Here is a 24,022-nt window from a genome sequence, read left to right as displayed (position 1 = left end):
ATTGTGTCTCCCTTCAGGTTTGAGTTTAGTTTCTGGAGTTTTGAAATGGCACTATTCAAGCTAATACAAAGGGCTGTTGTTGTTTAAAGAGTAGTTGGAGATAGTGTATCGAGAGCTGAAGTGACTGTTGGCAGACTGTTAATTTCAGATTATCTTTCACTTTTCTGCACTGGCAGCTGGTATGTTATTTGGCACCTTTTTATACAAGGTTACTTCCAAACACACAGGTGTGAAATATGATTTTAGATCCGTATTTCAGAAGAAAGTGCCTACTTGTGTGAAGACATCTGAAACCTTTTCAAAGGCATGACCTGTGCAGCTTTTAAAGTCTCTTTCCATTACCCAGCTTCTGCAAAAACGCTTCTACACATTTTGTGTCTTGTCACATGTATGTCGCTGCACTGTGCCAGGATGTGGGTTTGCTGCTGCAATTCACTAGACAGTGGGTTTCCAATCATAGCTGACCTCCCTGGAAGCAAGTGAGGGCTAACCAAATGTCCTGCTGTTAGAAGAGAAAATGAGTGAATTGTTCCAGGCTAATTTTGCTCACCTTCAAACAGGGTAGAGTGGCACAGAGTCAAAGCAAAATAAAACCATGTACTGTAATATCCAGTGTGTAATAATTGGGACATCTGACTTCCCACTCACCTGCTTCAAACTACCTCGAAATTTCATTTCCACTTTACCCATCCCACAAAAAATCTACATGGAGGTGGGAAATGTATACGCGACATTTTCTGGTAAATTGTGGACTATTTCTCATTGTGTTCTTGTGCTCCTCATACTCTTGTTACATAAGCCATTTATACCCAGATCTCCCTTCAACACTGCTTTTCTTCTTGCCTCCTTTGACCACTGCAGAAGGCAGTGCGACTAAAGTTAAGTCTTTTTACACAGCTGCTTGTAAATCCACAATGCATTTTTTTCCTCTGCTTCACTTACTTTATTTCTTGCCAACTTTGTCCCTTCCCGAGACATTGACTCCTCACTGAAGTAATGGTTTCATCGACACCGAGTGCTCCCCAGAACCTTGCCCCAAGTGACCGTTATTCATGCGTGAACCTAGGAGAGTGCCTATCAACTGTAGGCAACAACCAAGCCCAATCTTGACATTGCGTGTACTTTCAGCAGGAATCCTCATCGAGCGATCAAGATCTGGGAGCCCTGGCTGATTCCACCTCCCTTTTCTAAATCCAGGAGTGCTGACTCCAGTTGTAGTCCCTCTAATGCTGCCTCGGCAGCACATCGCTTCTAACTTGACATGGACCGAGGATTGACCCTGGTACCACCCTGATGTATCTGTCTCAGCTACTCACTGAGCTCGGAGCAGGGGGGAACACTTCTTTTATAAAAAAAAAAGAAAACCTCTTCTCTTTTTGTTACAGCTTCATTTGTCCCCAGACAGCAGGGGGATGTGGGAGTTCTCTCATGGGAGGTTGGGAGCAATGCTGGCCAATTTCCCTGTGCAGTCATTTTCCTGTCTGGACTCTAAATTGATCTGGGTTTCAGATGAGGGGATGAAGTGTGTCTGGAGTAGTTTGGGATTGTCTGTTTAGAAGCATCCATTTTTGCAGGGATTGAACTAAACAAGGGATCAAAAGCAAGGAGTGTTCATTTGTTGTGTATTATACATCAGAATGCTGTGAAAATAAGGGAATATTGTCAGTCCAACTATTAGTAGCTATTCCTTTGTTTAGGCATAGCAGTGATGTATTTTGATCTTACTCGCTGATGTTGGAAGTGATGTACAGTTGTTGAGCTGTATTTCTGGGTGTATCCTGATTCAAGTTCTTGGCTGCCCCCTGTGATTTTGAAAACCTACATAGATCATTATTCCCAAAATGTCTGTTTAGGCCATAAAGCCAGGAGCTATGTGAACAAGGCTGGCATTTGTAACTGCGTTTTGGGTAATTATCTTCTGAAATAACAGCTGTTTTACATGAGGTCACATTCTGAAACTAGTGCATGACCTAACATTCCTCTCCATGTAAAGTGGAATGAGATTTACCTGCAGCTATTTCCAAGGGTCTGATGCTCACTGAACACTAAACATTTAGACAGCTGTACCCAACCAGTGGTTCCAAGTTAAAAGCAAACAGTGATTGTTCTTATAACCTTCCAGCACTGATACGTGCGTTGAAATCCTCTAGAGTATGATTGTGTTTTCTGTCTCATGTCCTGCGTAAAAGATTATTGTTCATTTTTTTCCTTTGTATGTTTAAGGACAAAACTAAATTTCTACAATTTAAACTTTATCTGACATTGAAAGAAATCTTCTACTGTTACACTTTGCATCTGTAGCAGAATTGCTTCTGAAAAATTTATTAGTTCAAGACAAAAATAAAATTCACTTGCGTCATAATGTGATACCATGCAGATAGTGCAGGCATTAATACTGGTGAACAGCTATCGGTTTGCTTAATATTGATTTAGCAACAAAGAATAGTGTATTTTTGTAGTCATAGCTTCGAAATCCATGCAGGGCAAAAGTCCTTTTGTTAATATAGTTTTCATTGGAAAAGTGAATATTGTCTGGTATGCTTCACTTGAATCATGCTGCTCATTGTTTGACTTGCAGGAACATAGGGCTGAAACCATCCCGCCTCTCATCTGGGAAAAATCCATCTTGGTGATGGCCATGGTTCCATCTCTTTTCCATCCCCCTCCCCACCAAAAAATAAATAAAGGGGCTTTATCCAGGAAATCTAGCCCAAAGTCTCTGGGGCAGCACTGCATTATACACATCAAAAAGATCTTGGCTTCAGTCCCTTGCCTGTGCTGTGAGTCAATCTCAGCCAGGGTAGCAGTGAGGGTTCCTTGACTATTGGTTACTGATTACGGGCTAGGGCGGGAAGATGTAATTGGGGTGGGAGGAGGCTGGTGTGGAGTATAAACACCGTGAACCAGTTGAGCCGAATGGCCTGTTTCTGTGCTGTAGTTTCTACGTGTCGCTCTGTAATGCCACAGCAAGTTTTGCTAATCTGTTTTTTCCCTCTTTCATTTAAACTCCATGAATGCAGAACATGATTAAAAACAAAGGACGCTGTTGTGACAGAATCATATTAAGCAAAGGTCTCGTTACCCATGACCAACTCTCACATTGTTTTTATTGTATAACTGGTCTCAAACTTCAGTACTAGATAGATCAATCGGTGTTCGATGCTTGTAATTCTGTAATGTTTTATGACCTTGTATAAAGATGTGCTTGCTGGAAGGAAACAATTGTAAGCTCCATATGTTGCATTTTATTAATTTTTTTTCTTAAATGTTCAACTCTCTAGTTTCTACATTTTGTTTAAACTGCTTTGGAAACCTCCAAGTTCTTAGTTCCTCTTTTTTTTTCCTGCACAAATATTCCCTGAGGGACTGCTGTCACATTTTTGTATTGCAATAAAACAAGTTTATTCACACAGTACTCCTAGTCTAGATTTTCTGTACATTTTTTATTGTACTGCTGGTAGATTATGTAGATGGACCCAGAAGTGGAAGCCACAAAACAGCTGCCGTACTTGAAGGGCCCGTGATATCTTTATGGTCGTCTTCTTTCATCTGGTAGTAGCAAAGCCAATCAAATGTCAATATCTAAGTCAGATATCCAGGCCAAAGCTTTATACAGGAAACTCTCGTTTAAACGGCACCTAAATATCTGGAATTCTCTATTAACCGGCAAAATTCTCACTCCGAAAACAGCACCTCAATAATCGTCAATGTGTCCGAGTCCAAGTCTCCCGCGGTGGCCGAGTTAGTCAGTGGGGGTAGTTCTCCAAACTGCCACTACTCGGCTTCTTGGCGCTGTCGGAAGTCGGAACATCGCAATACCCCTGTAACAGGAGTCTGACTCTCCCGCGCTGCCGGTAGTCTCTTCTGATCCGCCATTTTACAGGGGCACTGTGTGTCTCCCACGCTGCTGGTAGTCATTGCATTGCACTACCCTCAACTGGCAGTACTGTACTTAATCAAGCATCTTCCACCATCCATTTAACACAACATTCTGTAGGTGAGTACCCAATTACTGTATACTGCACATTTCTTGATTTTTAAATTTTTCTTTGTTAAAAATAGCCTCGGTAGATAACCCTCCCCGTCATCTGGAATTTTTGATCAACCGGCAACACGCCGGTCCCGTCGGTGCCGGATACCAAAGAGTTTCCTGTAGTTAATGATGCTAATGGTGGCACACAGGGCTGTGTGTTTATATCTACATCTTGCTGGGTGCAAATTGGCTTCCACGTTTGGCTGCATAACATCAGTGACTGCACTTCAGAAACTGGTTGTAAAGTACTTTAGCACATCCTCCGGATGTGAAAAGCGCTGTTTGAATGCGTTCTTTAATATGCATCCAGCTTGGGGATAGTGCAGCAGCAGATGAGAACAAGCCATTTGACCATTTGTGTACTAAATAAACCTTTTCAATTTTCAATATACTCACCTGCTATAAGTAAAGGTCTGCAAAGAGTCTGTACTTTGGTCTCCAATTTTGTAAACTATTTCTGCCACCCTTTTGGATCCTTTGTGTAGCCTCTACAATATCCCCTAAACCACCTCCACTATTCTCTTTTCCACCTCCCCCCGCCCCCCTCCCCACTCATCACCCGAGCTTGAATGTTTTGTTATGCGTAACGGACTAAATAAACGTGTTGGGGGGTGGAGGAGGATCTTTCACTTTCAGGTGATTCATTTTGGTCTGTAATTGCATCTAGTGCTTGGAGTTGGGGGTTGGGGAGTGACGGGGATTGTTTCTACAGTGCCAGATCCACATGAAAACTGCACGTGTACAATTGTTCTGTTCAAAGTCGCTGAATTCTATAAATGTTTTATCTGTGTGGTCTAGTGGCAGGGTGAAGGAAGGAGGGAGAGCTCTTCAGTTGTCGCCCTCTGAAGACAAACTCATGCTGTCCCCCTGCCAAGTGTTAATATCGCCATCGGTGGTACGCCACCAGTTTCGATGTACATTGCCTTGTTTGCTACTTTTCTGCTGGAACCACAGTTGACGGCATAGATGAAAAGTAAATGGAGCATTAGATTGTGTATAACCTTTCAAATTTGTTTGCGTATTCAATATTTTGTGATTAGGCTAACCTGTTAAAGATTGCACAGAATTTGTGATCTAGACTCCATCGTTGCAACTTTTTCTCCTCCGATTTTGCTGCCACTTTTCAAAATGGTGTCCAGTGGTTCCACATGGGGCAGTCGTGGCATCTTAGCGGCTTGCCCCAGTGGCCATTCTTCATGGATTAATCAGCGAGAATGGACAGGCTGTTTAAGGGAGCTGTTATCACCATTGAACACGGCCTGGGTCTCAATTGATGTTCTTGTGGATCATTTGATAGCAATTGAGAATGGGAAGTGGGGAATTGGGCTGTTTTTGTTTTCTCTCTCCATACTCCAAGAACAACTTGATGGAGATTAGCTAATGCAGCACAGACTAGAGATAGAGACCTCTCTGGTTTGTATAGATCAGTGTGGTGCATTTACCCTGGCTGACACTGTTAACACAATCTAGCCCCGTGGTGTTCTCGACTTCCAAGGTGATCTTTTTAAAAATAGCACAACCTATTTTGCTTCTGCAGAATTTTTGAAAATCTGACCTTTTTTAATGTGCAAGGTCATTCACATGTCTGTCTACTGATTACTTTTTGGCTGCTTTCCATTCCTAGTTCTTAACTCTGCAAGAATGCTGCATAGCCCAAGGGCTCATAACCTTGAGTGAAGAAGTAGCTTGTGTTTGGGAGTTGTGTTCAGTTAGTATTAAAAATGTTTGGGTCACATAAGTAAGTTTGAACAGGAGGTGTATTTGGATTTCAGAAATGCCCCAGTTAATTCTCTTACAGTGTACTAGTTTCAAATTCTCTTTGCATGAAGCCATAATCAAATAAATTTAGGACTCCACTCCCGATACCACAGCGAATCCAGTGTCCAAGGAATCTGGGTGTTTGAAAAGGACAGTTCCCCAAACCCTCCCCTGCTGCTCTTCACAAATGTTGGGCTGGGTCAGTCCTGTCTCGGTAGATGAGATTGCCATAACTTGGGAGCAATGGGCTGTTTATGGTCTGAGTGTTGGTATAAAATATCTGTGAATAACAACCAGTCATGAAGCTGACTAGTGTTTATTATTTTGCAAAATTGAAACATATTTTAAAAATGAAGGAAAACATTTAGTGTCAGCACACTGGAAAATATTTTAAATTATAGAGGAACGTTTCAGTAAAGGACCAGTCTGGAGCCGAGAGCCAAGTGTAAGAGGCTGGAGTTTCGAGTTCGAGCTAGTGAACGAGAACGCTTTGTATAATTGGTCTTGGTGCTTTCCTGTAGGGAGAAAGGGAGCTGGATATATACTAGTCAACCTTTCGTGCTGTTACACATGAGTTAAGACCAAATGCTGTCTCTGGGTGAAGCAGGGTTAGAGGCCTGGGGATAATTGGACCAAGTTGCAAGGACTTAATTCCCCATTTTAAAGTCACACATTCGGTTCGTATTTTTTATATTTCCATTCTAAATGCTCGAGTCCACATATGCAATGGAAATTACCTATGTAAACTTGGCAGGTTGGAGGTGCGAGGGTGTAATTACAATGAAACATTGGCGGGAGACGTAATTACAATGTGACAAGTTTACATATAGCTTCCATTAGAAAAGGAGACATAGGAATTTATAATGGGGAAAAGTTGCCAGGAAGTGCATGCAGCTGTAAGATATATAAAATTATTTCAGGTGCTTTGGGACCCCCTTAAACAGAAATATTTTGAAGTGCTGCGAATGATCTCATTTTACGTAGATTTTTGGCATGACATTTGGTTTTGGAGGTGGAGCGGAAGGGAACGATTCTTTGTAACTTTTCTCTGACTCTTCAGTGTCCTTGCTCTTGCACACCTACTGCCCACAGATGTATCCTTGACTTAAGGCTCCACATATTTTTCATTACGTAAGGGAAAATGTCAGTTCCTGGCCTTTAACAGACTGGGGATATGAAGCAAAATGAATTTTTCCATTGCCAGGATCTTGGTGCAGTTTGTAATAGCGGGACAGTTAGTTCAGCTGACTATAGGAGGACTTCGTTCCCACCTCTGCACTAATACCATGTGTTACTTGACGGGCTCAAATGATTCATTAACTATGCTTTAATTACTTCTTAACCTGTCTTTCAGTAATTTAGGAATGCTATTTGTTTATCTGTAGCACCTAATGCTGATGAAAGCTTTGTCAAAGAACTTCGTATTCAAAATCAAATTGAATTGAAAATTAATCAATTTAAAGATTGATACTTAAAAATAACTAATTTCCCGTGTTGATTTGAAATGAATGCAAGCAAGCACTTGGAGATTTGCTCTGAATCTATATCTCCAACAAGCATAAACCTGTACAAGTTCAAATGATGCAAGAATTTTTCCCACAGCACTGTGGATGTGGCAGATGTAGGGGGCATATGTGATGCAAATGCTGACTGCATTCGCTGAGCAGAACTTTGAAGCCAAGCATATTTTGATCCCTCTTGATTGGCTTTGTCGCACAAATGTGAACCGGGATTTAGGGGGGCGGACTCTCAAATCGCCTTGCATTATCTCAAACCTTATAAATGGGACTTGAGTTCTGACTGTTGAAATTTGACTTCTCTCAATCTGTTTGCAGTGCCAAACTATCCACGAGGCTGCTGGGAACATTGTGCAAATTTGTTAATTAAAAAAATACATTAATAAAGATTTGATTGCATAAACATTGCATTTTGCAGAGGATTTAAGGCTGCATTTCCTCTACAACTGTAGTCTCAGTGTGAAGCAGACTAGTGCTACACTTATATACTGCCTAATAAGGAGTCGAAGTCATTTGTGGAGTCGTCACAGGATGAACGACAGATTTTGGTGTGAAACCAGTTTTGTTTGCAATCTGTGATGGGACTGAACTGTGTACAAGGTTTCTGTCTGGGGTCACCAATTACAGAAGTTTTATATCAAATCCATTCAGTTATTCTATTTAAAGTACTGAAAATTGTCTATTTTGCTCCAGTCCTGCCAAAACTCTGCAGTCAAACTTTAACATTGTTGTGCCCGTTTTATGGTTATTCAAAATAAGGCCCAAAAATGTGGGGGGGGTTTTTTGTGCTTATTTTGTGGAGTTTGAAGGAACAGGCCAACTGTGGGTCGCTATCGGCCTGTCCTCAGCCCCCCCCCCTGATTGCTCCCTTCCCTCCCCATCAAACTTACCTCGGCTCGGCGCAGAGCAAATGTTGTATGGCCCCGACAGGCGAGCTGCATCGGTGCGCCTTATTGGTGCCCGCAACTCACCTGATTTATTCTGGTGAGGCCCGAGATTGAATTCACCACCATCCTCGGGCCTCTCTGTTCCAGTGCGTCGCCAATCCACGCCACCGGAATAGCGAAAGGTTTGCGGCGCTAACAAATTTAGACCCCTTTGTTTTATCCTAAACATGTGTACTACTGTGGAGACAGGAACACCTACCACAATCCTGTCACACTCTGAGATATGCTGTGTTAAGATTGTAGCTCATGAGTCATTGCACCAGGATCTTTTTATTCTTTCAGAACAGAAAGGGAATTTTGTGCTAATCGAGGAGAGGTGTGTTGATGCTGTGAAGCAGACTGTTTTTCTTTTTTTTGCATTCCTTGTTCGCACTGAGCAGTGCCAACTGAAGTAGAGCTCAACTCTCAGGCTCGCTCTCTCTCACACACCCTTATAGCTCTTGGAGACAAGTATTTCATCTCATCAGACTAAGTTAAACTCAAACTCGGGTGCTATGGCTGAAGGACCAGTCTCGTACTGTGCCCTCTGTGACTACTACATTGCCTGATGGTTTTTGACTGGTTTCCTTCATCCTACTAACTCTTGACTGTAATTTACTGCATGGGACGACTCCAAGATTGCAACCTATCCTCTGCTATAACTCTCCCCTTTAGCGACCTTGGCCATGGCTGTCTTGGGCTGTGCTGCCCGGTGCCATGATACTGTTAGGAAAGAAGAAACTTGCACTGTTGTGTGTATTTTCCAAGTCCTTAGTAGGATTGACCTGACATTTTTATTCCTTTGGGAAAGCCCCTGTTTCAAATTATGTCTGTTAAGAGCATAATTTGCGATGTAAATTCCTTAGGCAGTTTGCTGTTTACATTCTCGATGCTGCTATATGGAAAATTTGGAGCTATTATGGAATCATTGAAGATGATTAACCCAGCATCAGTGCAATCACGAGCAGGCGTCTGCCATCTCTGATCCAACGTATTTCCTATTCTTACAAATATCCTGTTCTTCAAAACACATTCACATCCCAGTAGTGGGTCCCAGGCCTTTTTAACAATGTAATTTAGTACCCACACCGTAATTTGGACAGAGACTGAGCATTCAGCCGATATTTGCCTCAACTACTCCTTGTGGTAGCGAGTTCCACGTTCTTGCCACTCTCTGGGTAAAGAAGTAAAACATCCCAAGGCGCTTCACAGGAGCGTAATCAGACAAAAATTGACACCGAGTCAAAGAAGGAGACGTTATGATAGGTGACCGTCAGAGGTAGGTTTTAAGCAGTGTCTTAAAGGAGGAGAGAGGCGGAGAGTTTTAAGGAGGGCATGCCAGCACTTGGGGCCTAGATAGCTAAAGGCACAGCCACCAATTGTGGGGTGCAGGGAATGGAGGTTGCACAAGAGACCAGTGTTGGAGGAACACTTGAGATCTCCGAGGGTTGTAGGGCTGGAGGAGGTTACAGAGATGGGGGATTTAGTTGGCAATTAGGTTATTAAGGGATATGGAAAGAGGCTGTGGATTTGAGGTGCCATAATGTAGGAAAGCGAAACAGAAACGCACTCATTCTTTCTTGGAAGGAGATGAGAAAATTAGATAGTAAAAAGCTGAATCATTCTCCAAGGGGAAAAAAGTGTTAAAATTAAGTGAAAATACACATTATTTATTAAAAACAGAATTAAACATCTTTAGCTGTGTACTGAAAAGATTAACCGATGCAGACACGATGGGCCGAATGGCCTCCTGTGTTGTAACTTTCTATGATTTCTATGACATTTATCTTGCTCTATAATCTGTGTACCTGACCACTGAAGAGAGGCTAGCTGCAGTGGCTAGGTCCCTATCCACTCCCATCCGCTTTTTTCTGGTACTCTTAAAAGCCCTTTTGGGTGTGGAAGTTATTGCCTAAAAGCATTCTCAGACCTGGAAATGGTGCTCTTGTTGAAAAGCATTTACAACCATCATTGTCAATAGAGAGACCGGGAGAGAGCTGTGATTATCAGAACACTCTTTCTCTTTTCAAGCTGTTGGTTATTCTAGAGAGAACGTCCTTGTTGTTTTTTTTAAACCTCCTTTTAGTTATAGATGATCTAAGCAATTTAAAAAATCTGTTATAACAGAAAATGCTGGAAAAACTCAGCAGGCCAGGCAACATCCGTGGAGAGAAAATCGAGTCAACGTTTCGGGTCAAACCCTTTGTCAAGACTGGAAAAGCACAGGAAATGAAATGGATTAAGAAGCCAGTTTGACCCGAAACGTTGACTCTATTTTCTCTCCACGGATGTTGCCTGGCCTGCTGAGTTTTTTCAGCATTTTCTGTTGTTATTTTGGATTTCCAGCATCCGCAGTATTTTGCTATCGTAAAAAATCTGTTCATGACTTTGGTCTTTGCTGTGATTACTTCTCAGCTTGTCAAAGCCGGACAGTCTGCTGCTCCTACAAAAGTACAGTATGTTCCTTCAATTCCTTCCTCCCCTCACCTTCCCCCCCACCCCCCCCCCCCCCCCCCCGCCCCTGTCTCTACACCTGCTTAATATCTGTTACATCTCCAGCTTTTTCCAGTTCTGATGAAGGGTCCCAGACCTGAAACATTAACTCTGTTTCTCTCTCCACGGATGCTGCCTGGCCTGCTGAGTGTTTCCACCGTTTTCTGTTGTTTCAGATTTCCAGCATCCGCAGTATTTTGCAATTGTTAGATTTTGCTGTTCTGGTAGTTAGATTTATTCATGCAGCCAGGATGAATCTACCAGTCATGGTCTCATTTGGGAGTGTTTAACTGCAGAGTCTGCACTGACTTTCCTAATGGACAACAATTTTGAAACTACAGTAATTTAACAAGAATCACTAGTACCTTTCTTTCGAAGTTTGATTTGTTTTTTGAAGTTTAACTTGTAGGTAGAGGCTAGATTTTTGGTAAATAGAAGCATGTAGACCATCGCCCTGTGTAGAAGTAATGTGAGACGTCGCAGTTTGTGAAAGTTACCCAGTGCTTTTATGATTTTCGTTGCAAGATTGAACCATTTATATCCTTTTTAACCAGTATGGAGAACATTATTTGTAGATGCACTGGTCCAGGATCTGCTGCTGAACATTTTCAGCCCATTCCTCATGTTGCCATATTGGGTTTAAGCAGTTAGCGATCCACAGTAAATTATGGGAATAGCAGCATTCCCTCTGGTGACAAAATACTAGGAGCTGCATTATATAAATTTACCCCACAAGTCCATTGGCTTCGGACTGACACTCCTGTAGATCCTCGACCCGGAACCTGTTGAATGTTACATCTGTTTTCTAATATTCAGAAAGATAGCTCAGCACTTTTCCAAGCTGTACGTTGCTGGTGTGGGTGGGTGCTTCCTCTCCCAGCACCTATTTAGCTTATTTGCCTTCTAGCCTGACCACCCCCCCACCCCCCCCCCCCAAAAAAAACCAGGGGAAATAATCTACAGACTGACATCTAAAAAGAAAACTTAATGTGTTCTATGAAAACTGGATTGTGAATGATAACTGTGACTGGTTTCAGCAGCAGAACTATTCTTGCAACATATTATAAACCTGATGAAGTCTTTTGTCCGAATTCAAGTAAGCTGTTTACAAATTTCCAAATCTTTGCTGATTCATGCAGTCTGGTATTTGAGTTTGAGAACATAAACCAGGCTGCAGGTTTGCACAAGGAAATTAGATTTTGTTTTGTTTTTGAGCATTGCATTTAAATCCGAGTTTGATCACATTTCTCAGCTTTCAATCTAAACCACCCACAGTCGACTAGCGCTGCTGCCAATCTGTGTTTCAGCTCCATTTTCTCTTCCAAATTGAGTCCTGTATATCTGTAAACGTATAGAAAATTGTAACTTCATTATTGTGGGACATGGTGCAAAAATGTTTCTGCTTGCAGAGGGAGGAAGAAAAGACCCTGCATATCAGTAGGGAGAATATAAAAGGGAGAAGAAAAAATATTATTTGTGCCTCAAAGCTCAAGATCCTACGTGCTATTTAAATTTTATTGCCAAAATTATGTTGCTACTTGTTATAAAATGACCTCCTGGTCCTGACAACATTGTTGACATTCCTTTTGACTTGATCTTTCCATGTCCTGCACTGTAACCTCCTCCAGCCCTACAACTCTCCGAGATCGCTCTGCTGCTCCAATCCTAGCCTCTTGCGCATCCCCGATTTTCATCGCTCCATCATTGGCGGCCATGCCTTCAGCTGCCTGGACCCGAAGCTCTGGAATTCCCACGCTAACCTTCTCCGACTCTCTAACTCTCCTCCTTTTTAAGACACTCCCTAAAACCTGCCTCTGACCAGGCTTTTGGTCATCTGTCTTAATATTTCTTGTGTGGCTCAGTGTCAAATTTTGTTTGATTACACTACCATGAAGCGCCTTGGGATGTTTTTCCTACATTAAAGGTGTTATATAAATGCAAGTTGTTATAGTGTGTCTGAAGAAAATCATTAATTGACACCAGTGTGAGATGTTTGACACAATTGAGCTGGTAGTCAGTATTCAATTTTCAAATTGGTACTTTCCTTTGTGAATAGGTGATGCTAATCGGAACTTGGCCAGTTCTGAAATTCACCCCTGAACTATTCATGCCATGTGCACTTAAAGCACGGCTTCAGTTATAATCTCTTGCTACTGTACTCCCAATCTTAGCCAAACTGTGAAGTGGAGCCATCGGGCTTCCTACTGGGGATGGGTGGAGGGAAGAGGCTGTTGAGAAGAAACAAAATGAAGTGTCTCCCACCAGACTGGTCTAGTGTGCCTCCTGGCTGGCTGAGCGCATCAGTGGTGTGAGGACTTTGGAGCTAGCCACATACACTCACCACTGGCTGGAGGAGGTGTGTGATGGTGGTTGTGGAGGAGAATCTGTCTGGGGAGAATGGGACAGATGATTTATACCCAGAAAAACCACAGGGAGCATTCCAATTTGAAATTATGCTTGATTTAAAAACGATATAGGCTTGAAAATGCGGTGCAAGCCGTAAGTAACAAATTTGCCATCTTTTCACAGAGAGGAGATTCAGGAGAATTGTGTTCGTTGGAAGAAGAAATTCAGTTTCATCTGCAAGATGAGTGCAAATCCAGCAACTGGTGTACTGGACCCTTGTATCTGCAGAGTATCTGTACGTAAGGTAGGTATCTTGGAACTCTGGACTTCTCTCAATAATTCTTTGCACTGCGATAAAACATTTTATTCTTTGGTGAATTTTATGCATGTTTGTTTTGTGAAATGGCACAATTACCACATGTTGCGCAGTGTTCAACACCAGTGGATTTCAGTCAACTGAGATGTGCTATGTAGGAAAAGCTTCCTTTACCTGATCAGGTTTTTTTTTTGCACTTTTGGTTAGAGGAAAGATTCTGTCTAAACTTCAGAAGAATGCCTAGCGCCTTGAGCACCCTGTGTGTTCCTGCAGAAAGATTGATCAGTTCATCTTGAAATATGGACAATTTTGTGCCGTGTGTTCATGAGGAACTTGATTTCACAGTGGCCTGGATTTTGCTGTAATAATAACGGCGAGGCTAACCGCGCTCGCTGTTATTACAGGGTCAATCTGGTAGCAACTTTCGGCGTCCGCACATGTGCAGTTAAACGTGGAAATCCAGAATTTGCTGTCGGATACCCTGCTCCTCCACGGGGTACTCTGTTGCAGTCCTCGCCAATCAACTTGGCACTGAAATCACTGTAATGGTGTGAACTTTAGGGTCATTAGTCTTGCACTAAAAATGGCTGGAAAAGTTGAGGAGTAAGTGAGTTTTAACGGTGTAATAAGTGATAATTACTGCTGAAAACCCCTCTGGCCCATAAAAAATTAATTTTACAAGTGTGGAGTCTCATTCCCCAAGATGAAAATTAATGTTGCAGCTTTTTTAAAAACACACATTATTTTCTTTTATCTCTCTCCCTTAATCCCATCTGTATGTCCCAATCTTTATTTCACTTCCTGTACAATGATTTAAATGTAATTTATATTTCCTGCTTTTTTTAACTTCCTGGTTTGCAGTCTGCGTGTCTCGCTGAGGATTCCTCAATCTAGTTGAAGAGCCTCCCTGTTGCTTGACCTCGCAGACACCACACATCCCCTGTAGAGGGTGCCGCACTAGATTAGTAGAAATCTCCGCTGACAAGCCTGCGAAAAGTCTCTGGGCAACTGTATGCGAGGTGAACAGCGAAAGCCGTTCCTTCGCAGCCAAGAGGAAAATCCAGGTCATTGTGTCCATCAGTGAAGAGAGATGTTGTCTTGAGTGTCTGGGATGGATTTAAGGTCCCAGAGTTGTAAGGATGATATTCTGTTCCACCCTGTCAGTTCATTTTTAAATACACAGCTTGCTCCTCCACCTCCCCCAAAACTGTTTCCTTAGTGGGAATTCATGGTGAAATATAGTGAATTTTCTGTAGTAATTTTTTTTAATGCTCTACTCAAATAAATAAATAAATAAAATGCCAGCATTGCTACAGTCTCTTTTTAAGTAAATGGAGCTGGGCATCCCATTGGACATTTTGGAGCGTTGATGTCAGTTGTAGATATTGTGTGTGGATTCACAAGATTTTCATGATTCATCCAAGTATTTGCCCATATTTTTCTATTCCCTTTTAAACACTTGCAGCCCCCAGAAAGTTGTACTTCTATTCATGACGGTTCATATATCTTAATAATTGATCATTTCTGTAATCCATATAACATTTAATAGTCACAACAGTCCTTCCCTTCCAGTCAAAGCTTTTCAGGTAGGCATATTGTTGAATTTGTTTGGAAATATATTCTAACTTTTCCGTTTGAAGTACTTCATGTAAAACTAAATTTCTGTGAGAAAGGCACTTTAGGAGCTCTTTCAAACATATGACCGTGCACGAGAGTAAATCTTCGTGTCCATTCTGAGAGCCATACGAAGCGCTAAGAATAGAGTTTGTAAAGATTAATTGTCGCTCCTTCCTGTTATGTTGCAGGAACTGAAAGGCGGAAAGACGTTCTCTAAGGTAAGATTATATATTTTTGTGCAGATAGTGACGTGTAAGCCATAGACTGAGGGTGTGATGTAGAGTTACGGGATTCACATGGTCAGGATGTTTGCATTGTATGTGACTCAAATCCATGAGTAATACAATAGGCATTTGCCAGGAAACCACTTTGCGTAGGGCGTCAATTCACCGAGCCTACTCCCCACAATTTTTGTTAACTGTTTTCAGTCCAAATTTCTTCCTTTTCCAACTCAACTGCAAATGCTCCTTCCTGCAACTCTACCCAGACTCTGAGCAAACAGTAAATCCTTGATTCAGGTGGTAGAATTCTTGCTTCTGGTCAGACGTTTGTGGGTTCAAGCCCCCCCATCCCCTCCAGAACTGGAGCACGTAATCTCAACTGATACTACAGTGCAGTAATGAGTGAATATCGCAGTCGCTGCCCTTTGGATGAGATGTTCAACCAAGGCTCATCTGCCTGTTCCACTGGTTCAGGTGGACATTAAAGATACCAAAGAATAGCTGAGAGTTATCCTGGCCAGCATTCCTCACTTACCCTTCAAAAAAACCCCAGGTTATTTGGTCATTCACCCCCTTCCTGTTTGGGGCATGTTTACATACAATTACTGTGAACGTACATGCGTATGTTCGGATTGGCAGGCTGTAACTAGTGGGGTGCCTCAAGGATCAGTGCTTGGGACTCCACTATTCACAATCTACATCAATGATTTGGATGAGGGGACCAAATGTAATATTGTAAAAATCCAAGTTTGCTGCTGATACAAAGCTGGGTGGAAATGGAAGTTGTGAGGTGGATGCAAGGAGGTTTCAAGGGGATATAGACAGGCTAAGTGAGTGGGCAAGAGCATGGCAAATGAAATATAATGTGGAGAAATGTGAAGTTATCCACTTTGGTAGGAAAAATAAAAAAGTAGAGTTTTTTAAATGGTGTGAGATTGGGAAATGTTGGTGTTCAGGGGAACCTGGGTGTCCTTGTACATGAATCACTGAAAGTTAACATGCAGGTACAGCAAGCAATTAGGAAAGCAAATGGTATGTTGGCCTTTATTACAAGAGGATTTGAGTAAGAGTAAAGACGTCTTACTGCAATTATATAGGGCCCTGGTGAGCCCACACCTGGAGTATTGTGCACAGTTTTGGTCTCCTTACCTAAGGAAGGGTATACTTGCCATAGGAGTGCAACGAAGGTTCACCAGACTGGTTCCTGGGATGGGGGGGATTGTCCTATGAGGAGAGATTGAGTGGACTAGGCCTATATTCTCTAGAGTTTAGAAGAATGAGAGGTGATCTCATTGAAACATACAAAATTCTTACAGGGCTTGACAGAGTAGATGCAGGGAGGATGTTTCCCCTGGCTGGGGAGTCTAGAACCAGGGGTCACAGTCTCAGAATAAGGGGTCGGCCATTTAGGACTGAGAGGAGGAGGAATTTCTTCACTGAGGGTGGTGAATCTTTGGAATTCTCTACCCCAGAGGGCTGTGGAGGCTCAGTGGTTGAGTATATTCAAGACGGAGGTCGATACATTTTTGAATATTAAGGGATATGAGGATAGTGTAGGAAGGTGGAGTTGAGGTCGATGATCAGCCATGATCTTATTGAATGGCGGAGCAGGCTCGAGGGGCCGAATGGCCGACTCCTGCTCCTAATTCTTACGTTCTTATCTGAAGCGCTTTGAGAAATATGACAAACTTTTATATAAATGCAACTCTTTTGTTTCCTCACCATATTGACTCGGTGAGATTAAGAGATGCAGTGGATTGGGGAAAATTGAACATGCATGCTGTCGCTCCATGTGTGCCAGGAATTAGAGCTCTTAGCACTTTGCTCCTTTGCACTGCCTACTGCAAAAAAAAATCTACCCCTTTACAGAAGCATACAGATATATGGGTGATCTATTAAAATGAACATTTTCCAGTAATATGTTGAACATCCCCCGTTGTCTCTGAAAGGAGTAAATTGAATGGTTCCCTGATCAATGCCGTCGTTAACAGTGACATAATTTTTCCAACAGCCAACAGTATGTTGCCAGTTGCAGTTGCCATGGTGAAACTCTAAGATAGCAGTCGATGCGAATACGTATTTTACTTTCAGTGTGACCTCAATTGGTTATTGGATGTGCACCAAATTTGTCATTGGACTATTTTTAAGGGCCGTGTTGCTACAAATAGTGAATACTCACCTAGAGACAAGTCTCTCCCAAGGCAGTAATTGCTGGCTGGCATGTTTCTAATTGTTTTTGAAAAATAATAAAATGACCCGTGCGGTGTGCTAACCGGTCAGTTAAGTTAAATAGCAGGGGCTGTGTAATAGCATTTTGTACTGTAGCCAAGGGCGAGAAGGGTTTCTATGGTACATAATATTTTGTACGGTTTCCATGCTGAGCAAGAATTTTAAATTTGGTCTGGTATTTTAAGAGGTTCTATGGTTCAATGTTCTGTGCCAGTCTGGACTGCATCTTCATTAACCCGAGATTTTTATGGTCTTGCTGAATTTTTTTTTTCCTCTTCTCGCATGTTCCCTTCCCCCACTTTTTAATATATTTTTTAAAACACGCACAATCCTGTTTGCCGTTGTTCTTCCTGCTCTGGCTTTTCAGGGTCGGCTGGTCCGGAACACTGACTGCTTCATGTCACTAATTGATTCAATGAGTTTTCCTTCTTCCAGACGTGGGGCAGGAGGAAATGCGCTGCATCCGATACCTTGGCTCAGTGGTTGGCAAAATCTGGAGGGTTGGTAAATTTGAATATGCGATAAAGCTAGAAATTAAACGAGGAATCATCTACCTGGGCTCCAGCACTCTTGTGTGAGAGTGACTCACTTGCCCACTTTTTATTTTCATGAACACTGAAAATTGGATTAAACACCAGATAGTGAATGGTGCCAGAGCAGCATTTTGAATACTAGTTTGCGCTCTAATCAAAAAGTTGGACAGTGAAAGAAGTGTTTGGTCTTGCAAATGCCTCCAATAAAAATCGGGATTATTTTTGGTAAAGATAACATTGCTTTTTCTTCTGTTTTACAAGCCTGCATTAATCTATGAAAGAGGGCTTTACATTGCTTCACCATAGTTCTAGACTGTACCAGATCAAACGTATTAAACAGCAGAAAATCAAATCTCCCCCCTCTCCCCAAGTAATGTTAAAACATTTAAATTTTTTTCCCCTCCCTGTTCTCAATTATCTTGATCCTCCCCTTGCTCACCATCATTTCAGCTGCTTGCGTCTCTGCTGTTACCTTCCGTTAAGCAGCTGCACACTGCCAGAACTTTGCTGGGGGTCGCTTCGATGTCTCTACATCCCACCCTGGGAATAAGCTCACCTGACATCTCGACTGTGACTGGGTCAAGCCCACTATCGATATATTGCATATTTTTGCCTTCAACCTCCATCTTAAAATAATCTGACAAATAAAAGTTACAAGTTCTTCCAGCGTTTACTTGCCAAGCTTGTCCAGTTGGCGAGGCTTTCTCCATTAGATTGTGCTTGTTTTTCGTGAATGATGCGAGGCTGCCAGGAGTCCCCAGCCTAAGATGGAAATAATTGTGCAGTGTGTGAAAATGCGCCCCTCTCCTTACAAGCTTAAATGTCAAGAATCCACTTGACTTTTAGGAGGTTCGTGCTAATGTCTGGACATTGACAAAAGTATTGAGCAACTTCTGAGGCATGCTGAAACTGAAACTCATGCCATTCTTGTGGCCGTGCTGGTTTTCTATGTGTCTCTGTCCTGCCCCAATTATTAGACATGCATCTGTTAGAGGGAGTACGAAAGTTATATTGTCCATTCTGCAGTTGATAAATCAATGCTTTCACAAGTGCCAAGAAAAATGCTAACATCTTGTACAAGTTTGGGAAAATCTGTGAAAGCTTAAATTGTTCTTTACATCGTGAGTTAGAAAATTAAACTTCCTCTTAAAACAGTATTTGCTGCTCTGCTGTAATAGGTTCAGGAGAGACTGGGACAATGGCTCTCTTGTTTCAATCTGAAATGACCTCCCCCTAAACAGTATTACAGTCTAAATGTTGTCAGTTTAATCAGCACTGTTAACAAGGGTATGCAATTAAAGCTCTTCAGTGGAAAACACCTGCATCTGGGACAACCCGTTAACTGGTATGTGCTGCCGTCAGACATTTTACAGATGGTGAGGCTTTTAAAAGTAATGAGAGCTGAATCTCTTCTGTGGATACACTTTATTACTTACGAAAAAGTAACATCTGCATGTATAATGCAGACCAAGGAACTCCTTGTTGTGCATCACAGTCGTAGGGACCCATCATCAATGTTCACGCTTAGCCACACAGCTGTCCGAAGCTCCCACGCAGGCTGCTTTCTGGTTTCTCAATGGAAAAACCACGCATGTGCGGACGCTTGAATGGGCCATGCAGCCCCTTAAAAGGAGTCGCGCACCCAAAAAAAAATTGGAGGAACATTGCCCAATCACCACAATACTTTTGCCTTGCTTGCATTGATGTCTAAGTACATATCGAGGAACCTAGTTATATTGAGAAAAAAGGTTGACTTTGGATAGCTTGAACACCAAGCCCTCTGAATCTGGAGCTGGTATTGTTGCTTTGTACACATCATCTTTGCTTTCTAAGTAAAGAATATTAGTTTTCAAGTTTTGCTGTTCATATTTTCCATAACCATGACTGCGGAGCTTTGCTACGATGCCCCTCATACCTGACCGTAGAGGTGGGGGGGGGGGGTTACTAAGACACTAACAATCTGGGCTACTTGTGTGACAATATTTTATTAAACCATCCCTTTAATTAGCTTATGATCCTGTATCTTTGTGTGTGTGTGTGTATGTGTGTAGAGCATATATCTCAATATCTAGAGTTGCACCAAATTCCACTTGTCTTGCTACAGTTTCCATAATGTGATTTTAATGTGTCTGGGGGAAGAATGATCAGACAGTAGATAATTAGATAACTCAAGGAACAGCACCTCATCTTCCAATTAGGCACTTTACAGCCTTCCGGACTCAATATCGAGTTCAACAATTTCAGATCATAACCTTGGCCCCTATCACATTTTTACTTATATTTTTTATCCACACCTTTGTTTTGGCCTCTCCCACGTGGCAGCTGTCACCCATTCTGCCAGCGCATTTCACACCTAATCTAGAACCGTCTTTTGTCTCCACTAGCCCTATCACCATCTCGTCTCGTTTTGAATACCTCTTAATGTCTCTCCACTTCTCTTTTGTTCTCTCCCAGCCTGGCCTCTTAATCTATTTCATTTCCTGTGCTTCTTTAGTCTTGACAAAGGGTTTTCACCCGAAACGTTGACTATTTTCTCTCCACGGATGTTGCTTGGCCTGCTGAGTTTTTCCAGCATTTTCTGTTGTTATAGTAGATAATTAGCAGCTGGATAAGAATTGATGGTTTAAAATGACTTGCTTGACCCACATAGATAGTTTCTTGTGTTATTCAGCACTTGTAGGTTAATTTAACAATAAATAATGTTTACAGATATAATGTATGTAAAGTCCTCTCAATCATAAAGACAGTGACACGGCCTGACTCCATACCTACCTGCAGCCTAAAAAAAAAGAGGTGCAGTGTTTTTTAATACACAATTGTTTTTTCTATTGAAAAACCTAGCTGAAGTACTTAAGCCCATAGTACCAGACACCACCAACGTTCCCTCTTCTTTCTTTGGGTGCGCGGGCCCGTTAACTGGCTGCACGGTCCATTCAAATTTTCGCGCAGGCGTGATTTCTCCCATATAAAAGCCGGTGAGCGGCCTGCGCGGGGCCTCCAGACCGCCGCACAGCTTAGCGGGAACGTTGGACACCACCCAGGCTGAGCTACTCACTGCTTTAACCAGCTAAGCCCACGAAGGGGGAACCTTCACTGAATATATTTTTACAGCAGCGTCCTTTCTTTTGACATTTTTTATTCAGAGGTTTTTCCAAAATATTTTGTGAAACCACATTTCTTAAATATGTGTTGGTGTCTTTTTACCAACATCTTTACCTATATTTAGTATTCAAAGCCACTCTGATGAATTTAGTGCATCCCGGTTTTGTTTTTTTGGGCTGTAATAACTCTTGGTTCAGCTCCATAGCCATAAACTAGCAATTGCACAATTTGTTTGCACATGTACAAGCAGTATAATAAATCTTTTATTTAATTTTGATTAAAATGAAGCTGTGGCAGGAATATGCAGTCGGATGAATTGTGCTGATGCAATAGACGATGTGTCTGTGAATCTCGCCAGCTATTTACCCTGCCATAAATAAACCTCTTGACGTCAGTTTCTTTTAAGCTTCCATCAATTTTTTACCTCTTTCATCAACAAATGTCAGATTTTGGACTTGGCCTGACCTCCATTTTCACATTCCTGTGAGCTAAAGTCTAGCAGTTACTGGAAGCTGGCTGTTTTGCCTTATCTTGTCTTTATGACTGTTCTAAACTGTTTTTGGTTCAGTGCAGAAAACTTACAATTGGTTGGTACTTTTGTTAGCTTAGAAAACTAACAGTGCAGGTTTAAAGTCTAAATTTTCAAATTCTTAGCTAACTGCAACAGTGTTGTTTAGTTTATAAGTTTTAACTGGCATTGATTACAGATCATCTTTCTCTGTTGCAATGCTTACCCAATCCTACATGTCCAGTGTACTTTGTAGTTTTATAGCTGATGGCACACGAGCATTGCTTCATTGTACTTTCTGGGAAAGTCATACAGGAAACTCTCTTTTAACCGGCTCCTAAATAACCGGAAACCTGTTAACCGGCAAAATTCAGGAGTAGGTTCAGGTAAATTTTACTTCATATTAGTGGCAGTTCCTGGATCTGTGGCTGTGTAACTGGGGTTCGTGCAGCAACAGGGACGCTTGGTCTGTGGCTGGAGTTCCTGCGCATGTTGCTAAGCAACAGGGAAGCCTGGATTTGTTGCTGTGTACGGAGCTCTTGTACCTTTTAAACTATACCTCTCTGTAATCCGGACTTTTTGATAAACCGGCACCACGCCGGTCCCGTTGGTGCCAGATGATAGAGGTCATTTATTTCATTGTTGTTTGTGAGACTTTGTGCATTTTTGCTGGGTGTTTCCCTACGTAACAACAGTGACTAGAGATATCTCTGTCCAATGTGATTTCCCTGCCGATGCAATTTTCTTTTTGCTGTGGGGAGTAAAAGTGATGTTTAGATTTAAGGAAGTAAATTGGAACTAGCCAGTTGTCTACAATAATAATAGTCCTATAAACTTGTTTGCAGGGGTGAACTTCAGCACAAGATTGTTTGTGTGTTTATGTATGTTTGTGTGTTTGTTCTGCAGTAATGGTGGTGATCCAGTAGTTTTTTTTAGACAGATTGAATAAATCTTAATGAACTAGTGTATCAGTATGAGGATAAATCAGATTTGATTTCATTGGGCTCTGTTTCCCACAGGTGATGGCCAGGATTCCTGTCGTAATTTTGTTTTGTATTTTTTTTTAAATTTGATTCTCTCGTTTTCCCCACCTCCCAGCTTGGGTTTGCTGACCTCAATCTCGCGGAGTTTGCCGGTTCAGGCTCCACTGCACGCTGCTGTTTATTGGAGGGGTATGACACAAAGAATACGCGACAGGACAACTCCATCCTTAAGGTACTGTTCGAGAGAGAGGATTCTGAGGTTTAATACGGAATATTTAAAAAAATGATATGTTTAAACCAAGCAAGGTCTTATCTGCCTGCTCAAGCGGATGTTAAAAACATTCTTTTTTAAATCCCATGGCACTATTTGAAGAGGAGCAGGAGAGTTCTTCCGGTGTCCTAGCAATATTCCTCCTTCAATCAGTACCACCAAAAACAGGTCATTTATTTCATTGTTGTTTGTGAGACTTTGTGCATTTTTGCTGGGTGTTTCCCTACATAACAAGTGACTGCACTTCAGAAATCATTTTCTGGCAGTGAAAGGCACGATATAAATGCAAGTCTTTCTTTTATAGATAATGAAGTTACTGCCACGTTTTTGGCTAATTACTTAATAAATGTTGATCATTGCTGTAATCCGCAAGAAGCTGCTTTACCTAGTTTAGAAGCGAAGGATTAAACTCACTTATTTCTGAAACACCATCTTATCGCATGAAACTTGCTAGCAGGTGGGTTGCTGTGTGGACTGTACAGTGCAGATCCACTGAAGAAATATTGCACTGTAGTCAACTGCAGATCACCATGCCACCAGCAAAAAGCAAACCCAAATGCCCTCAAACTTGCAATACAGATTATATCAAAATAATGGGATGGGGGGGGGGGGGTGGCGCGCTGGAAGTAATTACAGGGCTCTGATCTCGTGTTGGGGTTTAGATGACTTCTAACCTTTTGGTTTGAGGTTATCTGATCCCTAGATGAAGTTGCTGCCTTTTAATCACTCAATTATCCGTTATTTAATTTTGTTCAAAAACTATTTCCCACAAAAGTAAACAAAAACGCTAATTGCTATAATTTTGGATACGGGAGTTAAAAAAAACGCGCATTTTGTATGCACCCAAGTAAATCGGCTCCATTGCAACCAAGAATAAGCCACTCCATCCCCTTTCTCCATGTGTTTGCACACAAATCAACATGAAAATTAAAATCCAAGAAAGTCACAGCTACTTTAAAAGCAGTAATAGTCATTTAAATTTTTTTTTAAATCTAGCTTCTGACACAAACTGGTTCTCTTTGCAGGTCACCATAGGTATGCAGCTGTTGTCAGGAGATCCTTGCTTCAAAACGTAAGTGTTTCAATAACAATGTCCCTCCCTTTTGGGTATGAGTTCAGTACAGTTACAGCTGGATTCTCGCTGCAAAAAAAAAAAAATTCAGCCTGAC

The 24,022-nt window shown here is 41.8% G+C and overlaps 1 protein-coding gene across 2 annotated transcripts in view; it reads left to right on the top strand.

Moving 5' to 3' along the window:
• The window catches only part of LOC147101627 (early estrogen-induced gene 1 protein-like), a 126,771-nt gene that overhangs the window by 63,725 nt on the left and 39,024 nt on the right, over window positions 1-24,022 (top strand). For both annotated transcript variants that reach the window (XM_085965344.1, XM_085965345.1), the window contains exons 2-5: window positions 13,257-13,377; window positions 15,195-15,224; window positions 22,698-22,814; window positions 23,879-23,925. In XM_085965344.1, the coding sequence (XP_085821470.1) occupies window positions 13,257-13,377; window positions 15,195-15,224; window positions 22,698-22,814; window positions 23,879-23,925 (315 nt within the window). The remainder of the gene's footprint in view (window positions 1-13,256; window positions 13,378-15,194; window positions 15,225-22,697; window positions 22,815-23,878; window positions 23,926-24,022) is intronic.

The sequence above is a fragment of the Somniosus microcephalus genome, chromosome 23 (genome assembly GCF_052327205.1).
Source record: "Somniosus microcephalus isolate GS21.2 chromosome 23, FLI_Smic_1.0, whole genome shotgun sequence".
In the NCBI taxonomy this organism is placed as follows: domain Eukaryota; kingdom Metazoa; phylum Chordata; class Chondrichthyes; order Squaliformes; family Somniosidae; genus Somniosus; species Somniosus microcephalus.
This window is presented reverse-complemented; position numbering and strand designations above follow the sequence as displayed.